We start from the raw sequence: 24,996 nt of genomic DNA, 5'->3' as shown, positions 1-24,996 counted from the left end.
TAGCGCGCCAAATTCAAACTACAAAAATATCAATATGCAACCTTCAAAAATACAAGCGTAATACATCAAAATAAATCTTAGCTTCTTGTTAATCCAGCCGCTGTCAGATTTCAAAAAGGCTTTACGGCGAAAGCAAAACATGCAATTATCGGAGGACAGAGCCCCGCATACAAACACATGAAAAACATATTTCAACCAGGCAGGTGCGACACAAAAGTCAGAAATAGCCATATTATAAATGCCTTACTTTTGAAGGTCTTCTTTTTGCAATCTTAAATGTCTCAATGACACAATGAATGGTTGTTTGTTCGATAAATTACTTCTTTATATTCCCCAAAATGTCCATTTATTTGGGGCGTTTGATTCAGAAATACACCGGTTCCAAAATGACTACAAAGTATCTAATAAATCACCTGTAAACTTGGTCCAAACATTTCAAACAACGTTCCTAATCCAACCTCCGGTATCCTAAAATGTAAATAAACAATCAAATATAAAGACAGAACACGTTTTTATCCGGTATTAGAAACAGTAAAGTGCGCTCCAGTTCACGCGCAACTAAAGCCCTTCAGAGGCTTTTCTCAAAAGAAAAACATCAAACAATTTCTAAAGACTTGACATCTAGTGGAAGCCATAGGAACTGCAATATGGGCCCTAATAAATCAGGTCTCCCATAGAAAACCACTGGAAAACAGTGACCTCTATTTTTTTCCCCTGGATGGATTGTGCTCTGGGTTTCGCCTGCCAAATCAGTTATGTTATACTCACAGACATTATTCTAACAGTTGTAGAAACTTCAGAGTGTTTTCTATCCAAATCTACTATTTACATGCATATCCTAGCTTCTGGGCCTGAGTAGCAGACAGTTTACTTTGGGCATGCTTTTCATCCGGATGTGAAAATACTTGTAAAGACTCATGATAGTTTCTGTAGCATAATTTGATTTACATAAATGTTTACAAATATAGTATAGATGCACATCTGGCCTATAATCTATAATGCAGTAACAGGTGATTGAGCTGTATTAGATTATATTCAGGTAGATTATGACCTCTTTAAATTCGTGACCCCTTTCTATAGACAATAATTAAGATATGTCTTTATTTTACTGTAGTCTCTGTTAAATTATGTTCTCTGATCTGAGAAGGGCTTTTTCATAAATTGGTCACTTGGATGAGATAAAGATTATATGCATGGTTTAATAAAATGTTCACTTACTTTCAAGGGAGATATTTTGTAATTTGAGAAACAAATTAGATTTTGTTTATACAAACGTCTTATACTGTATGACTGTCCATCAGCTCTGTGTGCTCTGTGCCATGTGGCCCTGGGATGGCTGCAAGAAAAGGCCACATTTTAGCACCATTTGTCCTCAAAGTATTAGACATCAGTCTTTAAAATACATCCTTCATACACAGATACAAAACACGGGCTCCTTCTGATTGCTTTCTTGATGTCGCAGTTCCCTCGAGAGCTTGATACTTATAGCCTTCCAATTGCTTTCATTTGACAGTATTTTTGGCTTTGTAATCATCTTAAATTGCTTCTAGACAATATTAAAAGGAAAGGACGTACCCCTCCTGCTAGTAATACATAACAAATGTAATTTAATCAGAAACATGATCTTGTCAAATAACAGAGGTAGCTAAAGAATAGGGACAGTTTCAAGTAAGCAGTAACACTCCCAAATGTAGAGTATGGAGCTAAGTGTTCACTGACCTCCACAAAATACCCCATAATGTCAAAGTAAAAACGTTCTGTTTTTTTCTTTTGGGGGGGGGGGGGGGGGGGGGTTTAATGAATCAAAAATATTTAGTCAATACATATTCAAACCCTTTTATGGGAAGCCTAAATAAGTTCATGAGTAGAACTTTGCTTAGCAGATCACATAAATTGTATGGACTCAATGTGTGCAATATTAGTGGTTAACATGATTTTTGAATGACTACTGTATGATTGTACCAAACACATTCAGATAATTGTAAGGTCCCTCAGTCAAATAGTGAATATCTAGCACAGACTAAAATAAAATAAAAGAGGTTTCCCAATGCTTTGACAAGAAGGGTACCGATTGGTAGATGGTTGAAAATAATTAAAAGCAGACAATGAATATCTGTTTGAGCATGTTAAAGTTATTAATTAGGCTTTGGATGGTGTACCAACACACTCAGTCACTACAAAGATTGTCAACTGACCGAGGAAGGGAACCACTCAGTGATTTCACCATGAGGACAACAGTGAATTTAAAACACAGCTACAACATTTAATGACTGTGATATGAGAAAACTATGCATGGATCAACAACATGGTAGTTACTCAACAATACTAACCTAAATGAGTAAAAAAGGAAACCTTTACAGAATAAAACATTCAAAAACATTCATCCTGTTTGCAACAACAATAAAGGAGCACTGCACAAAATGTGACAAAGAAATGTACTTTTTGTCCTGAATACAAAGTGTTATGTTTGGGGCAAATCCAACAACACATGGCCGAGTACCACTTCTTATTTTCAAGCATGGTGGTGGCTGCATCATATGGGTATGCTCGTCATCAGCAAGGACTGTATAGAGTTTAAACTGAAAACCTGATTCAGCTTTTCAACAGACAGTGGGAGATGAATTCACCTTTCAGCAGGACAATAACCTAAAACACAAGGCCAAATCTACACTGCTTATCAAGACAAAATTGAATGTTCATAAATGGTCTAGATATAGTTTATTCAGACTTAAATCTGCTTGAAAATCTATGGCAAGACTTGAAAATGGCTGTCTAGCAATGATCAACCACCAACTTGATAAAGCTCAAATCATTTTTTAAAGAATAATAGGCAAATATTGCACAATCCAGGTGTTCAAAGCTCTTAGATTTACAGAAAAAGACTCACAGCTATAAATGCTGCCAAAGGTGTTAACATGCATTTACTCAGGGGGGTGAATACTAGGGTTTAAAGTGGGAACCGGATTACTGAGATTGTCTGGCCAAACCAACTCTGGTTTCCCGGGATAATAACTGAGAAACCAGTAAATGTATTTATATGACATGAAATGGAACTTAACTTATATGCAATGTCTAAATCTGCTTTCGCATGGCCTTCTCTACTCTAACTACCTGCATGATCAACGATCCAACGCTCAGAGTGGCTGAGTGTGCGCACTGTTGGACTATTACAACATATTTACTTTATTGTTTGTGCTGAAACTGTACACATGACCTTGAAATGCAGTTAGTAGGTCTATGGGAATAAAATTGGCACCAGCTTTTGAGCTAACGGTTAAGTAGGCCTACCTACTTTTAGTAATTCAAAAAATGTTGACTGTGTAGTAGAGCTTCACTAAAAGTAATGCCACAAGGCAGAACGCTAAATCTGCAAGCGTAAAATACAATTTAGCCTACAGGCGGTTTGACAAGTTGATTGATCCAACATGCAGGCTGGCCTACACTCCAAACACTTGGGAGGTAAGTACAGAGAAGGGGCTTCAGCAAGAGCACGGGGGTTTTACTAGCAAAACGTCTTAGAACTATGCAGTCTTACCTGAAGCTGACAAGAAATTCAAGCAGAAATGGCTGCAAGTGATGGATTCTTCTGCCATGCCAATGCAAACAGCATTGTGCTACACACAACATCTACCATATCTGCCAGACATTCCAGTGTACTGCAGTCCAATTTCATCTGGAGTTATTTACCAAACTCTTCCTTTACATAGCCTACCCCTGTAGCTTGTCATCACGTACCCCTGACTTGCGAAAGTGACTCGCAATCTTTCTCACTTTCTCCACTGTGCTGCGCAGCTCCCCTCTCAACGACTACTGGTTGTCTGTTTCTTCGCACTCCCCATCAACACCAAGTTTGTGTAGCCAGATGGCTCACTTAATTTATTTTATTTACATAAGTATTCAGTAAGTATTCAGACCCATTGTTATAAGACTCGAAATTGAGCTCAGCCGCATCCTGTTTCCATTGATGATCCTTGTTGTTTATACAACTTGATTGGAGTCTGTGGTAAATTGAATGGATTGGAAATGATTTGGAGAGGCACACACCAGTCTATATAAGGTCCCACATTTGACAGTGCACTACAGAGCAAAAACTAAGCAACGAGGTCAAAGGAATTGTCCTAGAGTTCCGAGACAGGATTGTGTCGAGGCACAGATCTGGGGAAAGGTACCAAAACATTTCTGCAGCATTGAAGGTGATAAACAAATACAGACAAACAAAACAAAACAAAACAATGGTCTATGCTACTGCACTTACCTCAACTCGTTCAGGTTTCTCAGTATCTCCTGTTGTGTTGCGACCACTGCACCCATTTCTTGACTAGGAGCCTAAAGACGATAAACAATTAAATTAATAAATGTTTTATACCTAAGGATAGATTACTGAAAGATGTTTGAGTAAAGGCATCTTTCCTTTTTAGTAATAAAACTGGCATACATACAGTGCCTTCAGAAAGTATTCATACCCCTTGACTTTTCACATTTTGTTTTAAAATGTATTAAAACGTATCAATTAACTAAATCGAGTTGTGTAGGCCAGTGACAAAAACACACCCACCACCCCATAATGTCAAAGTATAATTATGTTTTTACAAATGAATAAAAAAGGAAATGCTAAAATGTGGAAGCAGAATATGATTGAAAATGAGATTATGTAGTCTGAACCTCGTTAGCTTCTTACCAAAACCCATGGCAAAAAAGTTCAGGAAACATGTTATTTCACCTTTATTTAACCAGGTATGCCAGTTGAGAACAAGTTCTCATTTACAACTGCGACCTGGCCAAGATAAAGCAAAGCAGTGCAACAAAAACCGAATTACATTTGGGATAATACAAATAGAAAAGTATAAATACTGTGTGTGCAAATGTTGTAAGATTAGGGAGGTAAGGCAATAAATATGCTATAGTGGCAAAATAATTACAATTTAGCAACTAAACACTGGAGTGATAGATGTGCAGAAGATGAACGTGCAAGTAGAGATGCTTGGGGTGCAAAGGAGCAAAAATAATATGGGGATGAGGTAGTTTGGTGGGCTAAAATGAGATTGCGAAAAAGACTGGCTATTTACACAGGAAAAGACCAAAGACAAAGACCGATACAAGACGGCGCTGCAGTAGAACATGTGTAAAACAACCCTATTTCGACCCTAAGCCTAAATAAGTTCAGGAGTAAAAATGTGCTTAACCTCTCTTGGGTAGGGGGCAGTATTTTCACGTCCGGATGAAAAGCGTGCCCAAAGTAAACTGCCTGTTACTCAGGCCCAGAAGCTAGGATATGCATATAATTGGTAGATTTGGAATGAAAACACTAAAGTTTCTAAACTGTTAAAAGTATGTCTGAGAGTATAACAGAACTGATATGGCAGGCGAAACCCCGAGGACAAACCGTTCCCTCCAAAAAACAGCCTACCACAGCAATGGCTGTCACTTTTATTATAAGGTGAAATCCTCCCAGATTGCAGTTCCTAGGGCTTCCACTAGTTGTCAAGTCTTTAGAAAGAGTTTCATGCTGGTTTTTGGAAAAATGAGCCAGAAATGTTAGGTTTTCTAGGTGGCTCCCATTTTGGCTGTAGTGTTTCCAAGCACGTGAAAGAGAGAGGGTTCTTTTGTATTTTTCATCGGTAAAGACAAATGATTCTCAGTCTTAAATAAACAATACAATTTAAGTATTAGGGTACCTAAGGTTTGATTATAAATGTTGTTTGACTTGTTTGGAAAAGTTTATTAGTAACGTTTGGGAATAATTTTATATGCATTAATAATGGAGGGAAACTGGGTTAATTACTGCCTGAAGCACGCCAGCTAAACTGAGTTTTTATGGCTATGAAGGACATTATCGAACAAAAGGACCATTTATGATGTTCTGGGACCTTTTAGTGCCAACAGATGATCAAATGTAAGGCATTTATTATATCGCTATTTCTGACTTTCAGGCACCTGCCTGGTTGAAATATGTTTTATGCTTTTGTATGCGGGGCGCTGTCCTCAGATAATCGCATGGTGTGCTTTCGCCGTAAAGCCTTTTTGAAATCTGACACAGCGGCTGGATTAACAAGTTAAGATTTATTTTGATGTATTACACTTGTGATTTTATGAAAGTTAAATATTTATAATTCTGTAGTTTGAATTTCACGCTCTGCAGTTTCACAGGATGTTGGCCAGGTGGGATAAATAAATTGCATTTGCTCACTGTGTGCAATAATAGTTATATAAATTATTTTTGAATGACCACCTCATCTCTCTACCCCACACATACAGATATTTGTATGGTCCCTCAGTCGAGCAGTGAATTTCAAAACACAGATTCAACCACTAACAGGGAGGTTTTCCAATGCCTTGGAAAGAAGGGTACCTGCTGGTAGACTTGTAAAAATATTTCCCTTTGGGCATAGTGAAGAAGTTAATCACACTTTGGATGGCGTATCAATACACCCAGTCACTACAAAGTCTAGGTCCAAGAGGCTTCTAAACAGCTTCTACCCCCAAGCCATAAGACTCCTCTTCAAATGGCTACCCAGATTATTTGCATTGCCCACTCCCCCTCCCTTTTATACTGCTGCTACTCTGTTATCTATGCAGTCACTTTAATAACTCTACATGTACATATTACCTCAATTACCTGGACTAACTAGTGCCCCTGCACACCGACTCTGTACCTCATGTATATTTTTTATTTCACCTTTATTTAACCAGGTAGGCAAGTTGAGAACAAGTTCTCATTAACAATTGCGACCTGGCAAAGATAAAGCAAAGCAGTTCGACAGATACAACGACACAGAGTTACACATGGAGTAAAACAAACATACAGTCAATAATACAGTAGAAAAAATAAGTCTATATACAATGTGAGCAAGTGAGGTGAGATAAGGGAGGTAAAGGTAAAAAAAGGCCATGGTGGCGAAGTAAATACAATATAGCAAGTAAAACATTGGAATGGTTGATTTGCAGTGGAAGAATGTGCAAAGTAGAGAGAAAAAATGGGGTGCAAAGGAGCAAAATAAATAAACAAATAAACACAGTAGGGAGACAGGTAGTTGTTTGGGCTAAATTATAGATGGGATATGTACAGGTGCAGTAATCTGTGAGCTGCTCTGACAGCTGGTGCTTAAAGCTAGTGAGGGAGATAAGCGTTTCCAGTTTCAGAGATTTTTGTAGTTTGTTGCAGTCATTGGCAGCAGAGAACTGGAAGGAGAGGTGGCCAAAGGAAGAATGGGTTTCGGGGGTGACCAGAGAGATATATCCGCTGGAGTGCGTGCTACAGGTGGGTGCTGCTATGGTGACCAGCGAGCTGAGATAAGGGGGGACTTTACCTAGCAGGGTCTTGTAGATGACATGGAGCCAGTGGATTTGGCGACGAGTATTAAGCAAGGGCCAGCCAACGAGAGTGTACAGGTCACAGTGGGTAGTATATGGGGCTATGGTGACAAAACTGATGGCACTCTGATAGACTGCATCCAATTTGTTGAGTAGGGTATTGGAGGCTATTTTGTAAATGACATCGCCGAAGTCGAGGATTGGTAGGATGGTCAGTTTTACAAGGGTAGATTTGACAGCATGAGTGAAGGATGCTTTGTTGCGAAATAGGAAGCTGATTCTAGATTTAAATTTGGATTGGAGATGTTTGATGTGAGTCTGGAAGGAGAGTTTACAGTTTAACCAGACACCTAGGTATTTGTAGTTGTCCACATATTCTAAGTCAGAGCCGTCCAGAGTAGTGATGTTGGACAGGCGGGCAGGTGCAGGCAGCGATCGGTTGAAGAGCGTGCATTTTTTTTTTTTTTTAAATTTCAGAGCAATTGGAGGCCACGGATGGAGAGTTGTATGGCATTGAAGCTCGCCTGGAGGGTTGTTAACACAGTGTCCAAAGAAGGGCCAGAAGTATACAGAATGGTGTCATCTGCGTAGAGGTGGATCAGAGACTCACCAGCAGCAAGAGAGACATCATTGATGTATACAGAGAAGAGAATCGGTCCCAGAATTAAACCCTGTGGCACCCCCATAGAGACTGCCAGAGGCCCGGACAACAGACCCTCCGATTTGACACACTGAACTCTATCAGAGAAGTAGTTGGTGAACCAGGCGAGGCAATCATTTGAGAAACCAAGGCTATTGAGTCTGCCGATGAGGATGTGGTGATTGACAGGGTCAAAAGCCTTGGCTAGGTCAATGAATATGGCTGCACAGTATTGTTTCTTATCGATGGCGTTTAAGATATCGTTTAGGACCTTGAGCGTAGCTGAGGTGCACCCATGACCAGCTCTGAAACCAGATTGCATAGAAGGTATGGTGGGATTCGAAATGGTCGGTAATCCGTTTGTTGACTTGGCTTTCAAAGACATTAGAAAGGCAGGGTTGGATAGATTTCGGTCTATAGCAGTTTGGTTCATGAGTGTCCCCCAGAGTGACCCCCCCGTTTGAAGAGGGGGATGACCGCAGCTGCTTTCCAATCTTTGGGAATCTCAGACGACATGAAGGAGAGGTTGTACAGGCTAGTAATAGGGGTGGAAACAATTTCGGCAGATCATTTTAGAAAGAAAGGGTCCAGATTGTCTAGCCCGGCTGATTTGTAGGGGTCCAGATTTTGCAGCTCTTTCAGAACATCAGCGGAGTGGATTTGGGAGAAGGAGAAATGGGGAAAACTTGGGCAAGCTGCTGTGGGGGGTGCAGTGCTGTTGACCGGGGTAGGGGTAGCCAGGTGGAAAGCATGGCCAGCTGTAGAAAAATGCTTATTGAAATTCTCAATTATAGTGGATTTATCGGTGGTGACAGGGTTTCCTATCTTCAGTGCAGTGGGAGGTGGTGTTCTTATTCTCCATGGCCTTTACAGTGTCCCAGAACTTTGAGTTTGTGTTGCAGGAAGCACATTTCTGCTTGAAAAAGCTAGCCTTGGCTTTTCTAACTGCCTGTGTATATTGGTTTCTATCTTCCCTGAAAAGTTGCATATCACGGGGGCTGTTCGATGCTAATGCAGAACGCCATAGGATGTTTTTGTGTTGGTTAAGGGAAGTCAGGTCTGGAGAGAACCAAGGCCTATATCTGCTCCTGATTCTACATTTCTTGAATGGGGCATGCTTAATTAAGATGGTGAGGAAGGCATTTAAAAAAAAAACATGCATCCTCTACTGACGGGATGTAATGTAATGACCTGACTAAATCATAAAGGAACAATTGTCCAGACTGAGGCTTGAGTTTACAAATTTATGGTTTATTAACCCAACTTTACACGTGGCCGTAGCCCACGCCAAATAAACGAAAGATACCCCACAAGCCAACCGTGACCTTATCCTGTGAAGCCCAGACCTAAGAGTTATATAGTCTCGCTACGGTTATTTTACCGCTGCTCTTTAATTATTTGTTACTTTTATTTATTTTTTTAATGTAAAAAAAAAAAACTGCATTGTTGGTTAAGGACTTGTAAGTAAACATTTCACTGTAGGGTCTACACCTAATGTATTCGGCGCATGTGACAAATACGATTTGATACAGGCGTGCTTCCTAACTCAGTTGCCGGAGAGGAAGGAAACCGCCCAGGGATGTCACCATGGTGACTTTAAAAGAGTTGGGAGTTTAATGGCTGTGGAAGTTCTCTCCCAAGGATGTATCAACAACATTGTAGATATCCACAATACTAACCTAATTGACAGAGTGAAAAGGAAGCCTGTACAGAATAAAAATATCCCAAAACATGCATACTGTTTGCAACAAGGCATTAAAGTAATACTGCAAAAAAAATGCAGCAAATGAGTTGCACTTTTCCTGAATACAAAGTGCTTTCTTTGGGGCACATCCAATACAACACATTACTGAGTATCACTCTCCATATTTTCAAGCTTAGTAGTGGATGCATCATGACCTAAGCACAGGTAAAATCCTAGAGGAAAACCTTGTCCAGTCTGCTTTGTACAGGAGTTGCTTTCCAAGAATACAGTGCATGTTCCTGAATTAGTTTTGACTTAAATCTCCTTGAAAATCTATAAGACCTGAACATGGTTGCAATGATCAACAACTAATTTGACAGAGCTTGAAGAATTTTTAAAATAATAAAATGGGAAAATGTTGTACAATCCAGGTGTGTAAAGCTCTTCGATACTTACCCAGAAAGAGTCACATGTGTAATCACTGCCAAAGGTGGTTCTAACATGTATTGACTCAAGGGGTTCAATACTTATATAATCAAAATACGTATATTAGTGTTTTATTTTTCATGCATTTTTTTTTTTAAATGCTAGAATTTTTCCTCCGCTTTTACATTACAGTATTTTGTGCAGATTGTTAACAAAAAAATCATTTTTAATTTCACTTTGTAACAAAATGTGGAAAAAGTCTAGGGTTGTGAATAGTTTCTGAAGGCACTATGTCCATGGCCTGTGCTCGACTTGGGCATGAGCTAACTGGAGCAGAGTACCAACACCTCAAGATTTTCTGCTCGAGTTACTGCACCTTTTATAGAATATTAGCACAAAAGTATTTCCTGCAGAGTACCTGCACCTAAATATAAACAGGACCGGCATACACCATTATTACCAGCACCTATTTCAGTTCAAGTCTAGCAAAGTTAATGGCTATATTGAGGTGAACAAAACAGAGTAAACGTCTGAGGTTCGTGGTATAGTCTGCAATGGTACTAATGAATGAAACCTTCCCTCCTTGATGCAAGGCATCTGTCAGAGCAGTAGGTAGTTGTAATTGTGTGCATAATGTAAATGTCTGTGCGCACGAGCGTACAATCAAACTTCCTACCTGTCCCACCAACTCCACTTGGCGTTTGGATAACTCGTCTGTAACCACAGAAACATAGCGGTTCTGTTCGTCGAGGATCATGGCCAGCTGACGGTGAAGCTGTTTGATCTCCAGGTGGATCTGGTTCTGACCCTCAAACACCTGGTGGATCTCCCTGTCGTTGACACTCTCGTACATGTCCTCAACTTAACAAGGAACAGGACACACCTGTTGCATCAAGTTTTAGCATCTTGACAACCTAGCATCCATTGGTAGCATCTAGTATGTACAAAGTAACCAATAACCTGCATTAGACTTAATTTGTTTTCTGTTATTTATATTTAAGTTGTGCTGACCAACTGTGTAAACTGTAGGCTATAAAGAGTCACACACACGCAGTTGAAGTCAGAAGTTTACATACACCTAGGACGGAATCATTAACACTTAGGATGGAGTCATCAACTTGTTTTCAACCACTCCACAAATGTCTTGTTAACAAACTGAAGTTCTGCAAGTAGGTTAGGACATCTACTTTGTGCATGACAAGTAATTTTGTGAACAATTGTTTACAGACAGATTATTTCATTTATAAATCATGGTGTCACAAATCCAGTGGGTCAGAAGTTTACATACACTAAGTTGACCGTGCCTTTAAACAACTGGGAAAATTCCAGAAATAGATGTCATGGCTTTAGAAGCTTCCGATAGGCTAATTGACAACATTTGAGTCAATTGGAGGTGTACCTGTATTTCAAGGCCTACCTTCAAAACTCAGTGCCACTTTGCTTGACATCATGTGAAAATCAAAATAAATCAGCCAAGACCTCAGTAAAATAATTGTAGACCTCCACAAGTCTGGTTCATCCTTGGGAGCAATTTCCAAACGCCTGAAGGTACCACGTTCATCTGTACAAACAATAGTATGCAAGTACAAACACCATGGGACCACGCAGCCATCATTCTGCTCAGGAAGGAGACACGTTCGGTGTCCTAGAGATGAACGTACTTTGGTGCGAAAAGTGCAAATCAATCCCAAAACAACAGCAAAGGACCTTGTGAAGATGCTGGAGGAAACCGGTAGAAACTTATATCCACAGTAAAATGAGACCTATATCGACAAAACCTGAAAGGCAGCTCAGCAAGGAAGAAGCCACTGCTCCAAAACCACCATAAAAAAGCCAGACTACAGTTTGCAACTGCACATGGGGACAAAGATAGTCTGGTCTGATGAAACAAAAAATAGAACTGTTTGGCCATAATGACCATTATTATGTTTAGAGAAAAAGGGGGAGGCTTGCAAGCCAAAGAACACCATCCCAACCGTGAAGCACAGGGGGTGGCAGCATCATGTTGTGGGGGTGCTTTGCTGCAGGAGGGACTGGTGCACTTCACAAAATAGATGGCATCATGAGGTAGGAAAACTATGTTTATATATTGAAGCAACATCAAGAAATCAGCCAGGAAGTTAAAGCTTGGTCGCAAATGGGTCTTCCAAATGGACAATAACCCCAAGCATACTTCCAAAGTTGGCTTAAGGACAACAAAGTCAAGGTATTGGAGTGGCCATCACAAAGTCTTGACTTCAATCTTATAGACAATGTATAGGCAGAATTGAAAAAGCGTGTGCAAGCAAGGAGGCCTACAAACCTGACTCAGTTACACCAGCTCTGTCAGGAGGAATGGGCCAAAATTCACCCAACTTATTGTGGGAAGCTTGTGGAAGGCTACCCGAAACGTTTGACCCAAATTAAACAATTTAAAGGCAACGCTACCAAATATTAATTGAGTATGTAAACTTCTGACCCACTGGGAATGTAATAAAAAAACCTACAGCTGAAATAAATCACTCCGTACTATTGACATTTCACATTCTTAAAGTGGTGACCCTAACTGACCTAAGACAGGGAATTTGTACTCGGAATTGTGAAACTGAGTTTAAATGCATTTAGCAAAGGTGCATGTAAACTTCTGACTTCAACTCTCTCTCTGTGTGTATGTATATATACAGTGCCTTGCGAAAGTATTCGGCCCCCTTGAACTTTGCGACCTTTTGCCACATTTCAGGCTTCAAACATAAAGATATAAAACTGTATTTTTTTGTGAAGAATCAACAACAAGTAGGACACAATCATGAAGTGGAACGACATTTATTGGATATTTCAAACTTTTTTAACAAATCAAAAACTGAAAAATTGGGCGTGCAAAATTATTCAGCCACCTTAAGTTAATACTTTGTAGCGCCACCTTTTGCTGTGATTACAGCTGTAAGTCGCTTGGGGTATGTCTCTATCAGTTTTGCACATCGAGAGACTGAAACTTTTTCCCATTCCTCCTTGCAAAACAGCTCGAGCTCAGTGAGGTTGGATGGAGAGCATTTGTGAACAGCAGTTTTCAGTTCTTTCCACAGATTCTCAATTGGATTCAGGTCTGGACTTTGACTTGGCCATTCTAACACCTGGATATGTTTATTTTTGAACCATTCCATTGTAGATTTTGCTTTATGTTTTGGATCATTGTCTTGTTGGAAGACAAATCTCCGTCCCAGTCTCAGGTCTTTTGCAGACTCCATCAGGTTTTCTTCCAGAATGGTCCTGTATTTGGCTCCATCCATCTTCCCATCAATTTTAACCATCTTCCCTGTCCCTGCTGAAGAAAAGCAGGCCCAAACCATGATGCTGCCACCACCATGTTTGACAGTGGGGATGGTGTGTTCAGCTGTGTTGCTTTTACGCCAAACATAACGTTTTGCATTGTTGCCAAAAAGTTCAATTTTGGTTTCATCTGACCAGAGCACCTTCTTCCACATGTTTGGTGTGTCTCCCAGGTGGCTTGTGGCAAACTTTAAACAACACTTTTTATGGATATCTTTAAGAAATGGCTTTCTTCTTGCCACTCTTCCATAAAGGCCAGATTTGTGCAATATACGACTGATTGTTGTCCTATGGACAGAGTCTCCCACCTCAGCTGTAGATCTCTGCAGTTCATCCAGAGTGATCATGGGCCTCTTGGCTGCATCTCTGATCAGTCTTCTCCTTGTATGAGCTGAAAGTTTAGAGGGACGGCCAGGTCTTGGTAGATTTGCAGTGGTCTGATACTCCTTCCATTTCAATATTATCGCTTGCACAGTGCTCCTTGGGATGTTTAAAGCTTGGGAAATCTTTTTGTATCCAAATCCGGCTTTAAACTTCTTCACAGCAGTATCTCGGACCTGCCTGGTGTGTTCCTTGTTCTTCATGATGCTCTCTGCGCTTTTAACGGACCTCTGAAACTATCACAGTGCAGGTGCATTTATACGGAGACTTGATTACACACAGGTGGATTGTATTTATCATCATTAGTCATTTAGGTCAACATTGGATCATTCAGAGATCCTCACTGAACTTCTGGAGAGAGTTTGCTGCACTGAAAGTAAAGGGGCTGAATAATTTTGCACGCCCAATTTTTCAGTTTTTGATTTGTTAAAAAGGTTTGAAATATCCAATAAATGTCGTTCCACTTCATGATTGTGTCCCACTTGTTGTTGATTCTTCACAAAAAATACAGTTTTATATCTTTATGTTTGAAGCCTGAAATGTGGCAAAAGGTCACAAAGTTCAAGGGGGCCGAATACTTTCGCAAGGCACTAATATATATATATATATATATATATATATATATATATATATATATATATATGCTCCCAGTAATTTATTGGGTGAACCACATTTCGGCTTCAGTGCATTCTTCATCCTGAAGAGGGAAGGCACTGATGCCGAAAATGTGGTGTTATAACCAATAAATTACGGAGAGCTTATATAGCGTGCATCTCTCTTTAGTTACATTTAATTGACCAAACTATTGAATAATAACATCAATATTAAATAAGTATATTAGTCTCAATATAAAAGCATAGCCAAAAAAGTATAACACATTTTATTGAGTGAAACTAACTGGGTTCTCTCTGGACTTCCGGATGCTCCTTCTGATAGTCCTCTTTCTTTTTGTCCAGCTCCTGCTGAAAGTTCTCAAATTCCTCCTGGTACTTGTCCTGCTCCTCCTTGGGCATCTCTGCTTCAGGTGCAGGCTTCAATGGGATAGAAAACAACCACTCTGAACCCACACCGTAGAGACCGAGGCCCCTTACTTACATCATACTTTATCATTCCCCTATTGAAATACCCACACAATTTCACTCAGATCTTCTTCCAATTAAATATTACTGGAGATTGGTATAACTAAGGACTGGGAGTGGTAGAAAATAAAATGAGTTACCAGCTCTGAGAGGTATAACTAAGAAAATCTAGTTACCAGTTCTTGGCCAGGTTCTGATAGTCTGAACGTCAAGAAGGACAGGACATCATGGTCATCTGGAAGACGGAAAAAAATGCATTAAACATGAAGTATCATGATGCAACGTTAAGCAAGGGCATCAATTGGGTATGGCAGTCGCCATATCCAAGTTCAACACCAACAATTTAAAATAGGCTATGAAAATCGTTCCAATTCCGATTAAAAAGCAAATACAGTGTAGCGGTATTAGCAGGCTGGCTTTAGGACAATGCGGTTAGCCCTGAGCAGGGGGGGGGGGGATGTTTTCCCAGCTGGCTGGCTTGAGGACTGTGAAAAGCACATCGACACAGCTCTGCAGTGAACAGCAAAACGTCTCTCAAAAGATGGCTGTAGATGCTGTTTGACTTGACATGAAACTATACAAGCCAAGGTGATAAAGGCTGGAGTTAATTTATGCTTTTAAATTGCATGACATGTTTTAAATTGAGGAAATGCAGTAAATGAACTTTATAAAAATTTCTTGTCACTTTTCCATAACCTGGGTTTAGCTGAAATTTAGCCTGACAATAATAATCCTAATGTGACAAAAATCAGTTAAATCAATGTTCACAGAAGAGTCAAATCTAATTAGAAAGGAATGACAGACAAACGTGCTTTTGGCAAGTTTAATAATGCATTACAACCACATAATGCATTACACCTGCAGGCCTTAATTAAATTGTTACCAAGTACCACCTGCTAGACCACCCGTGGCAGCTGAGATGCCAAAGTAGCCCTCCTGAGGAATGATCATGTTGTCCACCTTGGTACAGAACTCATAGTCTTCCTTATCTGGTGTGAAACCATTGTTGATCAGCACCTGAGGGGACAGACGACAGCACATCAATTAAGGCAATCAATTGAAATAAATGCCCAATATAAAAAGATGAGGCTATTTTTTTGTGCATAATGCAAAACTGTTCAGTATCCATGTCTCTGTTGATGTGGAGAAAAACAGAGTAAAAGGCAGAGATCAGAGTATAGACAGTGGTATCGATGAGAACAAGGAAGAGAGATTATTTGAGAACGTTGATTGAATATTGTCCTACCGTTAGTGTCTTCTTGTAGTATGTTATTTTGGCTCTGACAGGATAGGGTTTATTACGAAAGTCTCTTAAGCATGTTCCCAGGGCTTGAGTCGTGCCATCGCTGCAAAAAAAAACATCCTGTTTAGACACTAAAACTGAACACCATATTAATATAGTAGTACTTAATACAGTATATTTCAAGATAAATTAATTGGTCCCCACAAGCATCAACAATAATACAAAAGAACAAAGGCCAACGTCGATCCAAATAAAGTATGAAATACACATGCATGATAGCAGCACGAAAAGCAAGTGCAGAGGATAAAATGCTCCATATACAGTGTGATCAAACAAATAACATTTCCAAAGGTAAATGGTTTGGAGATTTGAGAAATTAAGGAAAATGTCATTTCAAATGTCCTATTATTGTAAACGGCATTTTCAGCAGTGACAAAACAGAACACTAAGACATAGGCCTAGATCAACTGGCACAGAGAAGTGATTTAAAGCTTTCACTGTCAAGGGAGATTAGGAAGAGACAGGACTATAATCTCCAACCACAAATGTACTGTGTAATATTTTCTAATCTTCTTTAAATTGTTTACATTTTCCTTTTGTGATGTCAGTGAGGGAAGGAAATGTTGACTTACTTTGGGTGATCATAAACAAGTTTGCCGTTGTTTCCCACCACCAGCACAGCAGGGTTATTTTTCTAAAACAAACAGTGAAACATTAATATACCTAATCTATGTTATGAAGGTCATTTGGGTTTATTTTATCCAATCCCAGCATATGTCCTCATCAGATCTAGGCATACCACTTGAAAGTATGAAAACAGTTTTTGTATCCAAGTGTGTATAGTATCAATCTATTATTCCTATAATTCGCATTGTAGTAATTTAATATTAAAGGTATATTATATACACTTGACTTTACCTATGATTAAGTAAATGAATGCATTATATTTTGTATTTTATGAATATATAATTAATATGGCCACCAACCTTCCCATCGTTGTCAAAGGAATCAAAGAAGATTCCGATGCCGTTCCAGTTGTCAGCAGCTCCATAGACAGGACCATCTAGGCCTTGTGCAGTGGTGAACCATATCGCCTATTAGAGGGACAGACAAACATTAAGACATGGAGACACTGAAGGTCCAAAAATACTTGTTTACAGTGCCTTGCGAAAGTATTCGGCCCCCTTGAACTTTGCGACCTTTTGCCACATTTCAGGCTTCAAACATAAAGATATAAAACTGTATTTTTTTGTGAAGAATCAACAACAAGTGGGACACAATCATGAAGTGGAACGACATTTATTGGATATTTCAAACTTTTTTTTTTTTTCAATTTAAGTTTTATTAAGTTTTCTTGTTTTTCAATCAACCAACAAAACACATTCCACATTCACAAATGTGACAGGCTTTAAAAACATTTTTAAAAAATTAATAATAATACTTTTGAAAAAATAAAAATACAATTAAAATGAATGATAAAGTCAAAAGCATTTATTTTTCTTAATCTATATATTTTCCTTGGTACATATATATATATATATACACATACATACATACGTACGTACATACGCACATATACATACACACACACACACACACACGTACTCAAAAACTAAATTAAAATAAAAACACACAAAAAAAAAAAACATATAACACTTGCAGCAGCACTATCAAGGTTCTTATCAGCTATTTCAAGCATTCGCTGAGACAACGGGCCAATAATTCGTTTTTAGGTTTTACAGTACCTTACACAACATGTATCTGCGCATTTCCCTAGTCACCTCGTTCACTCTGTCCAGTTTGAAATATAGTTGAATAGTGGAGACCAGAGTCTATCAAACTTGGGCTGTCTCTTGTGGAGGTCATAAGTGAGCTTTTCAAGAGGAAGAAAGTCAACAATCTGGTCAATCCACATTTTAAATGTAGGAGGGGTATTAGAGGCCCACAATAGAAGAATACATTTCTTAGCAAAGTATGTAATAGTCATAAGCAAATTTTCTCTGTCAGGATCAAGAACGAAGTCCTGCTGGGCATTAAGGAGATAGATACACGGGGTCATATCAAACTGTACCTCTAGTATTTTCTGTGCAGCAGTATGTATAGATCTCCCTACAGCTCCAAAATACATATATAGGTTCCACTTTCAGAGGTACATCTTTTACAGTTAGGAGACATATCGGTTTTCATTCTATGGAGTCTCAAAGGAGTATAATAAAATTTGTACAAAAATTTGTAATTAGATTCTTTCATTTTTACACTGGTAGAGGAGCAGTATACCCTGTCGCAAACCTCCGCCCATAACTCATCACTGATAGTCAGACCAAGGTCCTTTTCCCAGATTATTTTCAAAGGAGTAAAGGAGGAGCTTCCTTTCTCAGAAAGGAGTCTATAGATGTAAGATATTTAGCCTTTAATGGATTGTGCTGTGACAAGAAGGGTTTCAACTTCATTCAACTGAGTTCTAAACCTCCTCTTGGAGGTAAATGAGGAAATTACATGTCTAATTTGAAGATATTTTTAAAAAATGGGATCTTGGCACATCGAATTCACTGCAGAGCTCTTGAAAGGATTTCAGTGTAGTGGTTTTCTGATGAAATAGGTCTGAAAAGGTCCTGATTCCTAGAGTATGCCAAAGATTAAAGTTGGCATCCCTCAGGGCTTTTGGCAAGTCTGGGTTGCCTACTATAGGCGAGTGAGAACATATTTGGGAGGAAATGCCCAGGTATTTCTTACAGTCCCTCCACGCTAGTAGGGTGCTGTAAATCGCAAAGGTTTTGGCTATGTTGCCCACTTCACTAAAGTTATTAATGAATATAATTGAGCTTAAGGGCAATGAACCACAGGATTGGGCTTCTATCTGAATCCAAGTTGACTATTGTCTGTTTGTGATCCATGTTAGCATGTTGCGGATTTGGGCAGACCAGTAGTACTGTTGAAGGGAGGGAAGGGCAAGACCACCTTTAGATTCAGGTTTTGATAAAGTGGAAAACTTGATCCTAGGTTTTTTATTGCCCCATATAAATTTGGTGATGCTTTGGTTAGTTGTTTTGAAGAAGGAAACTGGGAGATAGCATGGGAGCATCTGAAATAAGTAGTTTAGTCTAGGGAGGACGTTCATACGGATTACATTCATTCTTCCTACTAAGCTAATTGGGAGGGAGATCCAGGTTTGGAGATCGTTCTTGATTCGATCCAGGAGTGGAAGATAATTTTCCTTAAAAAGGCTATTCAGATCTGGTGTTATGAAGATCCCGAGGTATTGAAACCCGTGTGTCTTCATAGAGCTGGTGAGTGTAATATTGAGAGGGCAGACAGTGGATTTGTTAAAATTGATCTTATAACCTGAAAACTTGCCATACTGAGCAATTGTGTCTAAAATGAGAGGGAGGGATTTCTCAGGGTTGGATATGTAGAGCAAGACATCATCCGCGTAAAGCGAAATCTTGTGCTGCAGGCCACCTGCAGAAACACCCATAATACTTGGATTGCTCCTTATCAGCTCTGCCAGAGGCTCCGCCCCCAACAAGTAGAGCAGCGGGGACAGCGAGCACCCTTGTCTTGTGCCCCGTTTCAGAGGGAATCTGTCAGAGTTCAGTCCATTAGTAGTCACCATGGCATTTGGATGAGAGTATAGTGATTTGATCCATTTAATAAAATTTGGGCCCATATTGAACTTTTCTAAGACTGAAAACCGAAAGCTCCACTCCATCCTGTCAAACGCCTTCTCAGCATCCAGTGAAGCCAGCAGGACAGGGGTCTTTTGTGCGTTTACTTGATCAATAATATCAAAAAGACGGCGAATGTTATCAGAAGAGTATCTGTCTCTAATAAATCCAGTTTGGTCCGCTTTTATTATTTTGGGAAGAAGAGTGTTTAGTCTTTTGGCGAGCAATTTGGTAATTATTTTATAGTCGAAATCCAACAAGCTTATGGGCCGGAAGGACGAGCAGGATAGGGGGTCCTTGTCCTTTTTTAGCAACACTGTAATGCGAGCTGTGTGCATTGAGTCTGGGAGAACTCAGTTTTTGCAGAAATCCTCCAGCATTGGCATGAAGATAGGGCTGAGCTGGGGCCAAAAAGCTTTGTAGAACTCTCTGGGGAATCCATCTGGGCCTGGGGACTTATTAGGTGGCATGGAGGTAATTGCCTCCAGGATCTCCTCAGGAGTGAAGGGGGAGTTGAGATCTTCCTGGTCGGTCTCTGATAGTTTAGGTAGCGAGATTCCCTCTAGGAAAGAGTAGAGTTCTGCCTCTGTGTGTTTTCTCTCAGAGGTATATAGTTTGCAGTAAAAATCATGAAAAGTTAAATTGATATTTTTTGGGTCATATGTGACCTCGTCCTCTGCTGTTCGGATAGCCATGATTGTACGCTCTGACTGCTCCTTTTTTAATTGGGAAGCAAGCAATCTACTGGGCCTATTGCTATACTCATGGTATTTCTGTTTAGTAAAGAAAACTTTTTTTTTATCTCCCGAGTGTAGTCCAAATTCAGTTTGGCTTTGGCTGCTTTAAGATGACTCCAGGAGGTGCTGTCTAGGGATTGTTTATGTATTTTTTCACAGCATTCCAGCTCCCTCTCAAGATCTAGCCTGTGTGCTTCCATTGCTTTTTTCTTAGAGGAAGCATATGCAATTAGATGACCTCTTAGTGTGGCTTTAGCAGCGTCCCACATTGTGGCCGGAGAAACAGGAGAGTCTTTATTGTCTTGTGTGTAGTTGTCTATCCATGTAGTTACCAATGTATGGAACTCGTCATTTGATAGCATGGAGGTGTTGAATTTCCAGCTCTTTGACCTCGGGATGTTTTTGCAGAGGTCAAAGCAGAGGTGGACAAAGGCGTGATCTGAAAGTGCTATGGGTCCGATTGTACATGTGGCTGAATTTATGAAACTCTTTGGGATAAAAATGTAATCTATACGGTAGTAGGTGTTATGGACATTAGAGTAGTATGTATAGTCCATAGATGAGCTATTATTCTCTCTCCAGATATCTATCAGTCCCATCTCTTTAGTAAGAGAGTTCAACATCTTTGCAGATCTAGGATTTGTGGTGGGGACTTGAGATGATTTGTCTAGGGTTGGGTTAAGGGTACAATTAAAATCTCCGGCCACCACGCCAAAGGAGACACAATGCTCATTGAACAGGGTTATAATTTTTGACATGAAGGCAGGAGTATCTGTGTTAGGGGCGTATATGTTTAATATAGTAATTGGTTGACCATATAGTGACCCAGTTATCAAAATAAATCTCCCCTCCGGATCAGATATGTTTTTGTCAATTATGAATGGAAAATTTTTATGGATAAGTATGGCTGTGCCGCTACTGTTTGATTTGAAAGATGAGAAATACACCTGTCCCACCCAAGCTCTGCGGAGTTTGGCATGTTCAGCATCACAGAGGTGTGTCTCTTGTAATAGCGCAATGTCTGCTTTTTCCTTTTTTAGAGCACATAGTATCTTTTTTCGTTTTATTGCATGCCCTAGACCATGGCAGTTCCATGTCAATAGATTTAAGGTACTAATCATCGTCATCGAGCAGTAATCGAACTTTAGTGCAAGTCATCGCTGGGTAAAAGTGGATAGTAATTACAGCTGCGTTCACATAAAAGGAAAATAAATGGTGTACATAAAATAATAATCTCTGAACACCCCAGCCGAGTTCCCAAACAACTCGACACATCCCGTTGGATCTATTACCCCCCCGCTCAGTCTCAATTCTGTGTTCCGAATAAAACAAAAACCGGGAACAGTTAGCAACGCACAACGTCTCCCTCTCCCCACCAAAGAAATGCCTCATCCTCTCCACCCCGCATTGAGTAAATAACACAGTTGCCCTCGTCCAGACCACAGTAAAAGAGGGGAGAAAAATAAAATCAATAGCCCAGCCTACATATGCCTCCCCCAAGGGACATAGGGAACCCCAGGTAATAATAGCAACAACAAAAAAACAGGGAAATAAAAGTAGGCTGAAACATTAGTAGGCCTAGGTTAGGCTATACAGCCCATCCCTCTCAGTTAAAGGACAATAAATATAAATTGGACGGCTATAATGACATTTAGGGGGTGGATCTCTGGATATCGGCTATATGTCGTCTTACCTCCTTTAGTAATGGCATTAATCGCATTTAGTCATTGGTCTGTTTCTCATTGGCCAGGATTGTCTTTCAAAAAACGTTTTGCCTCTTCGGGAGTTTTGAAGTGTCGCAAGGCTCCTTGGTGAAGAATCCTGAGCTCGTTTGGGTATTTGAATCCCCTGAAGATGCCTCGGTCAATGGAGTATTTCTTCACTTCGTCAAATTCTTGGCGCTTTCGGCGTATTCCAGCTGACAGGTCCTGGTGTAAAGCGAGTTTGGCGTTTCCCACTGTGATGGTGTTGTTTTTCGCCGCCTGTAGGACTCGTTCCTTGTCGGTGAATCTCAGGAAACGTATGGTGATTGGGCGCGGTGGTTGTCTGTCTGCTGGTGGGGGCCTCAGTGCTCGGTGAGCTCTCTCAAGTTCTATGGGCCTGTTGGTGGGCAGGTGGAGCCACTCGGGAAGTTTGTCTTGGAGGTAGCGGATCAGTGGCATGTTTCCCTCTTCTTTTTCGCCCAGATTGAATAGAACACAATTATTCCTTCGCCCCCTGTTTTCCAGGTCCTCTGTTTTCTCTTCCAGATGCTCGATTTTCTTTTTAGCATGTGCTATTGTTTCCATGGCATCTGTCAATAAGTTTTCCAGGGATAGGATTCGCCCCTCTGCCTCAACCATAAACGCGGGGCGCCTGGACATCTTGTTGTTGATGTCAGGCAAAGTGTTTTCCAGGATTGTCACCTTGCCCCCTATCGCACTTAGCTTAGAATTAATGGCATATAATTTAGTGTTTAGTTCTGTACGTTGGGATCTCAACTCAGAAAGGTTGTCTTCGACAGAGTGCGAGGTTGGCATTCGTTGTGCCTCGTGGGGGAGCGGGTTCTCTTGCTCCTGGCTAATGGCGCTAGTTTTTTCTGAAGCTAGCTTCTTCTTGGAGGCTTTTTCCGTCGCTAATACTCGAGTCCGGGTAAAAATGTCACCTGTAGTGTCGCCTTTTGTAGCCGCCATGACTTTTTCTTACTAAAGCTAAATGAGTGTGAACTTGGAGTGGAGGTAAGATTAGGAATTGGAAACTACTTGTGCGGAGCTCTTAGTTCATGCGGCCATCTCGTTCAAGGGTCACGTGATCCCCCCCATTTCAAACTTTTTTAACAAATCAAAAACTGAAAAATTGGGCGTGCAAAATTATTCAGCCCCTTTACTTTCAGTGCAGCAAACTCTCTCCAGAAGTTCAGTGAGGATCTCTGAATGATCCAATGTTGACCTAAATGACTAATGATGATAAATACAATCCACCTGTGTGTAATCAAGTCTCCGTATAAATGCACCTGCACTGTGATAGTCTCAGAGGTCCGTTAAAAGCGCAGAGAGCATCATGAAGAACAAGGAACACACCAGGCAGGTCCGAGATACTGTTGTAAAGAAGTGTAAAGCCGGATTTGGATACAAAAAGATTTCCCAAGCTTTAAACATCCCAAGGAGCACTGTGCAAGCGATAATATTGAAATGGAAGGAGTATCAGACCACTGCAAATCTACCAAGACCTGGCCGTCCCTCTAAACTTTCAGCTCATACAAGGAGAAGACTGATCAGAGATGCAGCCAAGAGGCCCATGATCACTCTGGATGAACTGCAGAGATCTACAGCTGAGGTGGGAGACTCTGTCCATAGGAAACAATCAGTCGTATATTGCACAAATCTGGCCTTTATGGAAGAGTGGCAAGAAGAAAGCCATTTCTTAAAGATATCCATAAAAAGTGTCGGTTAAAGTTTGCCACAAGCCACCTGGGAGACACACCAAACATGTGGAAGAAGGTGCTCTGGTCAGATGAAACCAAAATTGAACTTTTTGGCAACAATGCAAAACGTTATGTTTGGCGTAAAAGCAACACAGCTGAACACACCATCCCCACTGTCAAACATGGTGGTGTCACGTTCTGCCCTCTATTTCCTTTGTTTTGTATGTAGTTAGTATGGTCAGGGCGTGAGTTGGGTGGGCAGTCTGTTTGTTTTTCTATGATTTGGGTATTTCTATGTTTCGGCCTAGTATGGTTCTCAATCAGAGGCAGGTGTCATTAGTTGTCTCTGATTGAGAATCATACTTAGGTAGCCTGGGTGTCACTGTGTGTTTGTGGGTGATTGTTCCTGTCACTGTGTTTGTTGTCACAGGATAGGACTGTTTTGCGTTTTCACATTTCTTGTTTTTGTTAGTTTGTTCATGTGAAGTTATTTATTAAAAACATTAATCAAAACAACCACGCTGCGCTTTGGTCCGCCTCTCGTACAGACGAACGTCATTACAGAATCACCCACCCCAACAGGACCAAGCGGCGTGGTAACGGGCAACGGCAAGAGGAGCAGCAGGAGAAGCAACAGAGGCAGCAGCAACAGGAGCAGCAGCAGCAGCAGTGGGAGAGGCTGCACTATTTGGAGAAATGGACATGGGAGGAAGATTTGGATGGTAAAGGACCCTGGGCTCAGCCAGGAGAATATCGCCGCCCCAAGGAAGAATGGGAGGCGGCGAAAGCGGAGAGGCGCCGGTATGAGGAGGCAGCGCGGCGTCGTGGATGGAAGCCTGAGAGTCAGCCCCAAAAATTTCTTGGGGGGGGGGGCTAACAGGGAGTATGGCTACGCCAGGTAGGAGACCTGAGCCAACTTCCTGTGGTTACCGGGGGGCTAGAGAGACCGGGCAGGCACCGTGTTATGCTGTGGAGCGCATGGTGTCCCCAGTGCGGGTGCACAGCCCGGTGCGGTACATTCCAGCTCCGCGTATCGGCCGGGCTAGAGTGGGCATCGAGCCAAGTGCCATGAAGCCGGCTCTACGCATCTGGTCTCCAGTGCGTCTCCTTGGGCCGGCTTA

The 24,996-nt window shown here is 40.7% G+C and overlaps 1 protein-coding gene across 2 annotated transcripts in view; it reads right to left on the bottom strand.

Moving 5' to 3' along the window:
* LOC110523995 (protein ERGIC-53) overlaps positions 1–24,996 on the bottom strand; it is a 38,323-nt gene that overhangs the window by 7,047 nt on the left and 6,280 nt on the right. Inside the window, exons 3-11 of one of the 2 annotated variants that reach the window (XM_036977754.1) lie at positions 17,057–17,164; positions 16,703–16,764; positions 16,074–16,173; positions 15,721–15,844; positions 15,004–15,062; positions 14,647–14,779; positions 10,738–10,922; positions 4,256–4,326; positions 880–1,336 (exon numbers count right to left, since the gene is read on the bottom strand). In XM_036977754.1, coding sequence (XP_036833649.1) covers positions 1,186–1,336; positions 4,256–4,326; positions 10,738–10,922; positions 14,647–14,779; positions 15,004–15,062; positions 15,721–15,844; positions 16,074–16,173; positions 16,703–16,764; positions 17,057–17,164 — 993 coding nt within the window. In that variant the 3' untranslated portion in view covers positions 880–1,185. Of the gene's footprint in view, positions 1–879; positions 1,337–4,255; positions 4,327–10,737; positions 10,923–14,646; positions 14,780–15,003; positions 15,063–15,720; positions 15,845–16,073; positions 16,174–16,702; positions 16,765–17,056; positions 17,165–24,996 lie in introns of those variants that run through there. The other variant, XM_036977753.1, reaches the window with a different exon arrangement.

Source organism: Oncorhynchus mykiss, chromosome 5, assembly GCF_013265735.2.
Source record: "Oncorhynchus mykiss isolate Arlee chromosome 5, USDA_OmykA_1.1, whole genome shotgun sequence".
Classification (NCBI taxonomy): Eukaryota; Metazoa; Chordata; class Actinopteri; order Salmoniformes; family Salmonidae; genus Oncorhynchus; species Oncorhynchus mykiss.
This window is presented reverse-complemented; position numbering and strand designations above follow the sequence as displayed.